Source organism: Mandrillus leucophaeus, unplaced genomic scaffold (assembly GCF_000951045.1).
Source record: "Mandrillus leucophaeus isolate KB7577 unplaced genomic scaffold, Mleu.le_1.0 Scaffold24, whole genome shotgun sequence".
In the NCBI taxonomy this organism is placed as follows: Eukaryota; Metazoa; Chordata; class Mammalia; order Primates; family Cercopithecidae; genus Mandrillus; species Mandrillus leucophaeus.
This window is the reverse complement of record NW_012102476.1, coordinates 2119508-2130552: the sequence shown is the minus strand read 5'-3', so window position 1 is coordinate 2130552 and position 11045 is coordinate 2119508. Positions and strand designations below refer to the sequence as shown.

Sequence of the window (11045 nt, the reverse complement as noted above, 5' to 3'; positions counted from 1 at the left end):
CGTCAGCTCAGGGTGTGTCTCCTGGCTGTAGAGGGACTTGTGTCAACCTGTGGCTGGGTGGGGATGCTCCTTCCCAGCCGTTAGGCTGCCCCCAGTCTCCATGTCCGGCCCTGGCCTGGACACTCACTCTTTGCCTTCTTCATCGATGTCATCTACCTCACACCTGTGGACAAAAGGAGGAAAACACTGGGTGTAGCCAGGGGCGCAGTCCCTGTCAAGGAGCGTGGAGGACCGGGGCAGGACGAGGACCTGGTGCTCCCTGCACAGCTGGCCCTGCCCACATCACCCTCTGTGGAGCTTTTCTCCAGCTGTGCAGACAGGGAGTAGAGCAGCAGCCCAGGCAGATGCAGTGACCAGAGAGTAGCCCCGGGGCTGGTGTCACTCCCTTGTTGGTGGCATGGCTGTAACTGACCACCTCGGCCAGGATCCACTGCTCGTCCCCATCCACGGCCTTCACCCTGTCTCTTATACACATCTAGATGTGTATAAGAGACAGGCTGGACACCCCACTTGACTTCACACAGAACCAGCATGGCTGTGTGCGTCGTTGACGTGCCAAGATTCTGCCCACCGTGAGACTGTTGGGAGGGCAGATGGGTAGGAGAGCCTAATGCAGGCTGAAGGGGTCTGGAAGGCTGGCTTTACGACACACAGTGGGTGGCTCTGCAGAAACCAGCCAGGACAAGAGATGGGCGTGGGCCATGGCAGGAAGGAGGGGGTGACTGGCCCAGGCCCCAGAAGGGGCAGGTGATGAGGGGCTGCAGTGGGATGATCTCTGGCTGCTGAGGGAGAACTGGGAAATCCCTGCCTCTGGGCGCTGGGAATGATCTCCTGTCCCTTCTCAGTGGCAGAGCCTCCGTGGGAGGATCCCAGCAGGCGGTGGCTGCAGGTCCCCACGGGAGGGTGACTGCTGCCCGAAGGGCCTCCCTTGTCCTAGCAAAGGACCTCCCAGCACATCCTCTCCCACTCACCAATCCGCCTCTCCTCCAACAGAGACTTGATTTCCGCGATCTTGTCCAGAGCTTTCCGAAGGATGCTGAGGGCGGGGAGAAGGGAGAAAGAGGGTTTGGTTGACACACATAGCATAGACTTCATTTCCATTTTTTCTGTTTTGGGTCTCCCTATATTGCCCAGGCTGGTCCCAGGCTCCAGCAGTCCCTCCTGCACAGGTGGAATGACAGGTGTGTGCAGTTTCCTGTTCTGGTCAAGGCAGGCTGGGTTATTCAGACCAACCTCACTGGTGAAAACTAGAAATCTGCCTGGGTGTGGTGGCTCACGCCTGTAATCCCAGCACTTTGGGAGGCCGAGGAGGGTGGATCACCTGAGGTCAGGAGTTCAAGACCAGCATGACCAACATGGCAAAAATCCATCTGTACTAAAAATACAAAAATTAGCCAGGCGTGGTGGCGAGCATCTGTAACTGTATTCCCACCTACTTGGGAGGCTGAGGCAGGAGAATCGCTTGAACCTGGGAGGCAGAGGTTAGTGAGCCGAGATCACGTCATTGCACTCCAACCTGGGCAAAAAAGAACGAAACTCCATCTCAGGAAAAAAAAAGAAAAAGAAAACTAGAAATCTTCAGTATGTGTTTTTTAGTCTTAAGAACATAAAAAATAAGGTGGTAGAAAGCAGCAGGCTAAAAACTAAGAGAATACAGGATCCCAGAGAGCAAAGGACACAGGCAAGTGGCCTTCGGCAAACCCTGCAGAAAGGCTGCCAGAACCTCCTGAAATGAGGAGAGGGGGCCTCAGGTCTACCCCAGGTCACGCAAAAGGAGGGGAGACTCTGGGGAGAGGTGCTGGCTCAGAGCAGTACTGGGTGGAAGGAACTCATCCTTTCTGAAAGGTTGCACCCAAAGACAGACCGCTGCATAGCCTTGCATCCGCAGGAAGCCTCTGTGACGTTTATGGGGATTCCAGGGTGGCAGGAACCCAAGGAACCCAGCAGAAGCAAACACAGAGCTTTGCTGGTCAGGCTTCTTCATCCTAAATCTCAGGAAATCTTCCCAAAGAGTATTTCCACAGCAGGGCTGGCTGCGGTGGCTCACGCCTGTAATCCCAGCACTTTAGGAGGCTGAGGCAGGGGGATCACTTGAGGTCAGGAGCTCGAGACCAGCCTGGCCAACATAGCAAAACTCGTTCTCTACTAAAAATACAAAAATTAGCCCGGCATGGTGGCGGGCATCTGTAATCCCAGCTACTTGGGATGCTGAGGCAAGAGAATCGCTTGAACCTTGGGGGCAGAGCTTGTAGTGAGCCGAGATTGTGCCACTGCACTCTAGCCTGGGTGACAGAGCAAAACTCCATTTAAAAAAATAAGAATATTTCCACAGCAGTCAGCAGCACAAACTCCACTTTGGGTCATTTTATTCTCCCCCGATACCACGGCAAACCCTGGTCCATTCCTCTGGCAAGCGCTTCTGAAATGACCCAGAGTTCTAAAGACTTTTGTGCGGCAGGAGGGAGACGCATAGGAACTGGGCATGATGCAGCATCTCGGGAGGTGTCTGGGGGTGCCCCAGGGCATGGGACTCATGGACGTCACCAGGCCAGGGCCAAAAGATGGAGGTAGGCCAAGGGCAGCCAAAAAAACGCAGGGACAGGAAACAGCTTGCCTGCTGCGTACGATGCAGGGATGGCCCAGCCAGTGTCACCTCAGGCTGTGAGCACTGGGACCCCAGAAAGCAGAGAAGGAGCAAGAGCCACGGGGCCAAAGAGAACTCTGAGACTCTCATCACTGGTGCCAGGCCTGTTTGGAGGACATAGTTTTATGCAGCCTGTCCTAAATTGTCTTCTGTGATGTGTTACTGAAGTGGCTTTCAAACCTTGGTGGGCATCAGAATCTCCTGGGGGAACTTTAAAAAATCTCAATTGTTTCATGCACAAATCACAAATGGATGCTAAAACTAGTGTGTTTGATATAAACGGGATAGTTACAGTCTCAAAGTATCTCCCTACAAGACACTTACTAATTATGCAACGGAGGCCAGGTACAGAGGCTCACACCTGTAATCCCAGCACTTTGGGAGGCCGAGGTGGGTGGAATGCTTGAACTGAGGAGTTCAAGACCAGCCTGGGCAACATGGCGAAACCCTATCTCTACAAAAAATACAAAAATTAGGTGGGGTGGTGGCATGCGCCTATAGTCCAAGCTACTCAGGAGGCTGAGGCAGGAGGATCACTTGAGCCCAGCAGTTTGAGGCTGCAGTGAGCCATAATCATGCCACTCCACTCCAGCCTGGACGACAGAGTGAGACCCTGTCTTAATCAATCAATCAATCAATCAATCACACAATGGAAAACAGCAGTAATCTGATATAAGAGAAACGTGGAAGATACCACTTTAACCAATGGGACAGACAGCATCCTATGCCGCCTAATATGATCCACCAGAGATATCTCTTCTGTGCCAAAAATGTAAAGCCTGAATCCTCCTAGTGAGGAAATGTCAGATAGTTAATACCAATGTTGGAGTTCCCCCCCAAATAAACACAGCCTCTGGGCACAGTCAGACTTGAGAACCAGTGTGTTCTCAAAGGAGAGGAATGTAATGTTCAAGTTCCTAAAGTTACTGCAGTTTCACTGTAGAGATTCAAGGAAACAATGTTTTTAGATCATTTTATTTTAGTTTTTTTTTTTTGAGGCAGAGCCTCCCTCTGCTGCCCAGGCTGGAGTACAGTGGCACGATCTTAGCTCACTGCAACCTCCACCTCTTGGATTCAAGGGATTCTCCTGCCTCAGCCTCCCAAGTAGCGTGCGCCACCACACCTGGCTAATTTTTGTATTTTTAGTAAAGATGGGGTTTCGCTATGCTGGCCAGGCTCGTCTCAAACCCCCAACCTCAGGTGATCCGCCCACTCGGGATTGCAGGCATGAGCTACCGTGCCCACCCGGCCTTAAGATCATTTTAAAAGCAGCAGTTTTCTGGAAGTGAAACTTCTCCATCTCAGAACCATAAAACCTTTAGGTCATGTGAGCATGACTTCCCAGCCAAGCTTACAGACACATGCCACCACGCTCAGCTAATTAAAACATTTTTTTGTAGAGACGAAGTCTCACTTTGTTGCCCAGGCTGGTCTCAAACACCTGGGTTCAAGTTATCCTCTAACCTCGGCCTCCCAATCACCTCTGTAATGCTTTGATTACAGATCTGAGCTACCCAGCCCCTGATATCCCTATTTTAATGACTCTGCCAAGGTCACAGAACCAGTAAATGGCAGTGTTGATTCACGCCTTGCTGCCTTCTGTAAAGGCGTTAGCAGCAGAGGTAGCTGGAAGAGTGGGCCTAGCAGTGGGACAGGAAATGCCGGACCCAAGGGAGAGGCCGGGAGTAGCAATCAGCTTATCCATGGGAGGAAGGCAGGCTGGGGACTTGGTCCAAATGTGCCTGCAGCCTAGCCCTGAGGCAAGGAGGGAGCGGCGGGGGAGCGGGAGCACAGTACTCACTTGCACTCAGCCTCTGCATCGGCCTTGGCGGTTGTGTAAAGGCCACGCAGCTTTGTTCGGTAATAGGGAGAAACTGCAGAGGAAACATAGGGATTAGGATGCAGGGCCAGGGCAGGCACAGTAGCATGACACTGCTTCCATGCACCGGAATCACACTCGTGGAGGCACAGAGAGGCCGTAGCTTCAGTCAGAGCTCTGCTGGCTCAGGAATGCTCCCCAGACGGATACCCCCAGGCTCCACGAATCCACATTTCCATATGGTACAAATGCCATCCCTACATCTGCGAGAGGACTGTCTTACCTTTTCCCCATCATGACACGCACAGAAAATGATTTGTCAGGACCCAGGAAAACACAATTCTCAGAGTTACGCAGAGTAAGAAAGCCCCAGCCCCAGAATCTGACCACCTGAGGGCCTCAGGGCATATGCAGGGGCCGCCTGGGAACAAAGCTCCTTTCTAGAAAACACCAGCTAACTGGGGAGCTTGTGTGTTCTAAGGGCAAGGTTTCCTAGATACAGCCTCATTTCAGTGCCTTTCGAATCCTCAGGGTGGAGGGATTTTAGCTCTTCAGGTCACCCAGATTAAGGGAAAGCTGTCCCCCCTGCTGCATTTTGGAATATGCAGATACATGCACATCTATTTTGAATACAATGACCACCTCGGTCCCAGTCCTGGCCATACCCACCCCAGCCCCATCTCATCCCCTTTCTCTCCTGAGCCCAGGTACTCACTCTTGTTCTCTGTCTGCATCCGTTCATGGGTCTTCTGGATGTTCACTAAGTTGTGTTCGCTCCGCGAACGCTCTTCCTGTAAGGAAAAGAGCGGCAGGACATGACGGTGGCCCTTTGTGCTGCTGTGGCACCCTGCGAGCCAGGCCAGAGTCCCCATCCCCAAAACATGGCCCTCATTTTCTTTTTTTTTTTTTTTTTTGAGATGGAGTCTTGCTCTGTTGCCTAGGCTGGAGTGCAGTGGCGTGATCTCGGCTCACTGCAACCTCTGGCTCCCAAGTTCAAGCAATTCTCTGCCTCAGCCTCCCGAGTAGCTGGGATTACAGGCACGCAGCACCACACCTGGCTAACTTTTTTTTTTTTTTTTTTTTGAGACGGAGTCTCGCTCTGTCGCCCAGGCTGGAGTGCAGTGGCACAATCTCGGCTCACTGCAAGCTCCGCCTCCTGGGTTCACGCCATTCTCCTACCTCAGCCTCCTGAGTCGCTGGGACTACAGGCGCCCGCCACAATGCCTGGCTAATTTTTTGTATTTTTAGTAGAGAGGGGTTTCACCATGTTAGCCAGGATGGTCTCGATCTCCTGACCTCGTGATCTGCCCACCTTGCCTCCCAAAGTGCTAGGATTACAGGCATGAGACACCGCACCCGGCCTAATTTTTTGTATTTTTAGTAGAGACAGGGTTTCACCATCTTGGCCAGGCTGGTCTTGAACTCCTGACCTCGTGATCTACCTGCCTCGGTTTCCCAAAGTGCTGGGATTACAGGCAAGGGTGCCCGGCCATGGAACTGATTTTCTAAATCCAAATTCAGGAGTTCAAGATGATTTTCTCCTTTGACTAATGCAAAAGCATTACAAAAGACATTAAAGGGCCTGGTGCAGTGGCTCAAGCCTGTAATCCCGGCACTTTGGGAGGCCAAGGTGGGCGAATCACTTGAAGTCAGGAGTTCAAGACCAGCCTGGCCAACATGGTGAAATCCCGCGTCTACTAAAAATACAAAAATTAGCCGGGCATTGTAGCATGTGCTTATAGTCCCAGCTACTCTGGAGGTTGAGGTGGGAGAATTGCTTGAATGTGGGAGGTGGAGGTGGGAGAATTGCTTGAATCTGGGAGTGGAGGTTGCAGTGAGCTGAGATTGTGTCACTGCACTCCAGCCTGGGTGACAGAGTAAGACTCTGTTTTAAAAAAAAAAAAAGAGGGCATTAAAGTTAAATCATAAGTGATATCTCTTTAACAATAGTCCTTTATCAAAGAGACAAAATCAATCTATACAGTCAATGCAATCCCCACCAAAAGTCTAGCTGACTTCTTTGCAGAAATTGACAAGTTCATCCAAACATTCATATGGAAATTCATGGGACCCAGATTATCCCCAATCTTGGGGGAAAAAAAAAAAAAAAAGTTGGAGAACTCACATTTCCCAATTTCAAAATTTACTATGAAGCTATGGTAATCACGATGGTGTGGTACTGGCATATAGATCAACAGAACAGAATCCGGAGTCCAGAAATTGACACATACAGGTAGGATCAACTGATGTGGGGAAGAAGGAGTGGGGAAGAACACTGGTGCAATTCCTCCCATATCAGTGGTCCTGGGAGCAGAGCTGTGACTGAAGATGCTGGAAACTGACATGGTTCCTAAGCAAGAAATTATGACTATGCTTTTTAGCCTTCGTGTGAGAATTTTTAAGTGCCTGATGGGTGGGTTGTGCCTTTACCACAACCTGCAAAATGAGGTTAACAGTGAACATAGCTGCCTAGTGCTCCAGACGGCCGATAGTCTATACCTGTGTGGCCCCACCCTATACAAATGGGAATGGATTGGGGTCAGCGGGGACACGTGCTAGACTGCTGCCACTGCAATCTGGACCAGGTACAGTGGCCAAAGCTAACATCCCTTCCAAAGGTGGAAAAGTTTGGGTGAAAACCAATCACAAATGGAGAGGAGAAATAGTAGTCGAGTTAACAGAACAAATTAAATGGGTTATGCGATGAGGGAAATCCATTGTATTCATACCTTAAGAGAGGCTCAGAGAGAGGTCAGTTACACCGGGTGCCTGAAAGGGCGAAGCTCTGTGTCTGTCAGGACCACACCTGCTTTTGGAAGCTGATGTGAGATGGGAGTCTGGGAACTCGGTGGCAGCTGTCTGAGGGACACCCTGGTTGTATGGGATGATGATAAACTGGTCTAACTGTGGATGACTGAATGGAATGCGCAATCTGCCAGTATCTTTTATTTTCCTTTATTTATTTTTTTGAGATGGAGTTTCACTCTTGTCGCCCAGACTGGAGTGCAGTGGTGCGATCTTGGCTCACTGCAACCTCCGCCTCCCAGGTTCAAGTGATTCTCCTGCCTCAGCCTCCCTAGTAGCTGGGATTACAAGCGTATACCACCACATCCAGCTAATTTTCAGTAGAGATGGCGTTTTGCCATGTTCACCAGGCTGGTCTCGAACTCCTGACCTCAGGTGATCCACCCGCGTCAGCTTCCCAACATGCTGGGATTACAGGCATGAGCTACCACGCCCGGCCTTTTTTTCCTTTATTTTACAATTCATTTTATTAATAAACTCTTCCTTAGAGCAGTTTTGGTTTACAGAAAAGCTGAGCTGATGGCACAGAGCTCCCGTATGTATACCTGCTCTGCCCTATACAGTCTCCCCTATTGTTAACATCTTGCATTAGTGTGGTGCGTTTGCTACAACTTATGAGCCGATACTGTTAGATAATTAACTACATCCATCCCCATGATGGTTAACTCCATGTGTTCTGTAGTTCTACGGGTTTGGACAACGCATCATGTTGCGTGCCCACCATCACGGTACCATGCAGAAGAGTTCCACCCCCTAAAATCCTCTGTGCCCCACCTATCCATCCCTTTCATCCTGTCTCTCCCAAGGCCCTGGCTATCGCTCATCCTTTCACTCTCTCTAGTTTTGCTTTTTGTTTACAGTTGGAATAGACAGCACATAACCTTTCAGACTGGCATCTTTCACTTAGCAATGAGTGCCGGCATCTTCTGACTTTTACTCTCCAGGTTACGCCTAAAAATGGTATCTTTTGGGAAGGAATTTCTGGGATCTACTCCTTCCTGGCTGTGTGGTGCACAACTGCCAGCAAGCTGATCCCTGTGTAGCTATAAACCCTGATTATCGTGGGCAAAATACGGTGGGGCATGCCGATAGCCCAAGTGAGGTACAGGCACCAATACACATCTCCCTTGTATCTGTGAAAGAAAAGATATCAAATAGGGGGAAAATGGCTTTTTTTTGTTTTTGAGACAGAGTCTTGCTTTGTCGACCAGGCTGGAGTGCAGTGGTGCTATTGCAACTTCCACCTCCCAGGTTCAAGTGATTCTCCTGCCTCAGCCTTCTGAGTAGCTGGGATTATAGGCATCCGCCACCACGTCCACATAATTTTTGTATTTTTAGTAGAGACAGCCAACATGGCAAAACTCCATCTCTATTGAAAATACAAAAACAATTAGCCGGACATGGTGGTGTGTGCCTATGATCCCAGCTACTAGGGAGACTGAGGCAGGAGAATCGCTTGAACCCAGGAGGCGGAGCTTGCAGTGAGCCGAGCTCACACCACTGCACTCCAACCTAGATGACACAGTGAGACTCCGTTTCAAAAAAGAAAAAGAGTGTTTTTGTTTGCCTGAATTAATAGGGTGTAAGGTAAGGAAAGATATGGGGCATTTTTGTTGGGTGCCAAAAATGTTCTGAAATTGATTGTGGTAATGGTTGCACAACTTTGTGAGTTGCGAAAAACCACTGGATTATACACTTTCAATGGATGCATTGTATGGCGTGTGAATTCTATCTCAGGACAGCTGTCAAACAAAATGAATCATGAAATCCTGTACATGTGGAAAATCCAACAGGAATGGTAGCCATACCCCAAATTCCCTTCCTCTCACCTTTGTTACATCATTTTGGTTCCTGCGTGTCCAATCTCTCTGAACACAAACACCACCCCCACTTCACAGCTCAGCATCAAAGCCTGTGTTCCCATCTGGAAATGGAAAGTGGTGACTTTTTACCTGGGTTTGCTTGATCAGCTGATGGAGCTCCGTGAGAAGTTCTGCAATGCGGGAATCGGCAGACACGAGGGCCATTTTCTACAGGGGCGCCTGGTGGGGGAGTGAGGACAGAAGAAAACTCTGTTAGTGGCTGCTGTGGGCTGAACTGTACCTCCTCTAACGATACATTAGGCCTGGAGGCTAACATTGTAATCCCAGCACTTTGGGAGGCCAAGGTGGGAGGATTGCTTAAGGCCAGGAGTTTGAGACCAGCCTGGGCAACACAGTGAGATCCCGTTTTTTAAAAAAAAATTAGGCTGGGCGCGGTGGCTCAAGCCTGTAATCCCAGCACTTTGGGAGGCCGAGACGGGCGGATCACGAGGTCAGGAGATCGAGACCATCCTGGCTAACATGGTGAAACCCCGTCTCTACTAAAAATACAAAAAAAATTAGCCGGGCGAGGTGGCGGGCGCCTGTAATCCCAGCTACTCGGGAGGCTGAGGCAGGAGAATGGCGTGAACCTGGGAGGCAGAGCTTGCAGTGAGCTGAGATCCGGCCACTGCACTCCAGCCTGGGCAACAGAGCGAGACTCCGTCTCAAAAAAAAAAAAAAAAAAAAATTAAAAACTTGCCCCAGCATAGTGGCACATATCTGTAGTCCCAGCTATTCGAGAATAGCATGAGGTGAGTGGATCACTGGGGCCTAGGGGGTCGAGGCTGCAGTGAGCTATGATTGTGCCATTGCACTCCAGCCTACACGACATGACACCCTATCTCTTTAAAAGATAATAATAATAAAAAGATACATTGTAGTCCTAACTGTGGTACCTGTAATGTAACCTTGTTTGGAATTAGGATCTTTGCAGAAGTATTTAAGATATCACTAAGATGAGGTCATAGTGGAATAGGGTGTGCCCTTAATCCAGACACACAGCCAGGTGCAGATAGAAGCAGAGACTGAACTTGGACAGCTGCAAGCCAAGGGATGCCAAGGACTGCCAGCAGCCACCCAACCAGCCGGGAGAGATGCAGGGAGTAACAGCCCTTTCTAAGCCTCCAAGAAGCAACCAATCCCTTGTCTTTGCAACCAAGCTGACATCTTGATTTTGGAATTATGGCCCCTAGAACTGTGATGGAATAAATTTCTCTTGTCTTAAGCCACCCAGTTTGCAGTAACTTGTTATGGCAGCCATAAGAAATGAATACAGTGGCAAGCTATCCTCAGATTCTCCTCTACCCTAATGATATGTTTGAATGTCATATGTTTGACCAAGTCAAGGAGTCAAGGAGTCAATCTTAAGTGCCTTAAAAAGACAGCATACTGTTGGCCCCTGCTCTGCTGCCAATATCCTGACAAATGATTCAAACATTTCTGGTTTCCATATTTTAATCCGTAAAATGGGAATCATCTCTGCTGTATTTTGGGAGATTCAAATAAGATTTTATATGAAGACACTTTCCAAGTCATAAAACACTGTTACTTTCTTATAGTGGGAAGAGAATTTTTTTTTTTTTTTTTTTTGAGACAGAGTCTTGCCCTGTCACCCAGGCTGGAGTGCAGTGGTGCGATCTTGGCTCACTGCAATCTCTGCCTCCCTGGTTCAAGCAATTCTCCTGCCTCAGTCTCCTGAGTAGCTGAGACTACAGGCGGGCGTGTGTCACTACATCTGGCTAATTTTTGTATTTTTAGTAGAGATGGGGTTTCACCATGTTGGCCAGGCTGGTCTCAAACTCCTGACCTCAGGTGATCCGCCTGCCTCGGTCTCCCAAAGTGCTAGGATTACAGGCATAAGCCACCACGCCCAGCAAGCATGGGAAGAGAAATTAACTACTGTAAAATATCTCAA

The 11045-nt window shown here is 49.5% G+C and overlaps 2 protein-coding genes across 2 annotated transcripts in view; one reads left to right on the top strand and one right to left on the bottom strand.

The window, feature by feature from the left end:
* LOC105541401 (sulfotransferase 1A1) overlaps positions 1 to 9498 on the top strand; it is a 55375-nt gene extending 45877 nt beyond the window's left edge. Inside the window, exons 9-10 of the mRNA XM_011982379.1 lie at positions 2025 to 2096; positions 9454 to 9498. The gene's annotated coding sequence lies outside the window, so the exon portion shown is untranslated. The remainder of the gene's footprint in view (positions 1 to 2024; positions 2097 to 9453) is intronic.
* The window catches only part of CCDC101 (coiled-coil domain containing 101), a 49951-nt gene that overhangs the window by 8956 nt on the left and 29950 nt on the right, over positions 1 to 11045 (bottom strand). Inside the window, exons 2-5 of the mRNA XM_011982381.1 lie at positions 9221 to 9310; positions 5179 to 5254; positions 4446 to 4518; positions 972 to 1036 (exon numbers count right to left, since the gene is read on the bottom strand). Of these exons, the coding sequence (XP_011837771.1) occupies positions 972 to 1036; positions 4446 to 4518; positions 5179 to 5254; positions 9221 to 9295 (289 nt within the window). The 5' untranslated portion in view covers positions 9296 to 9310. The remainder of the gene's footprint in view (positions 1 to 971; positions 1037 to 4445; positions 4519 to 5178; positions 5255 to 9220; positions 9311 to 11045) is intronic.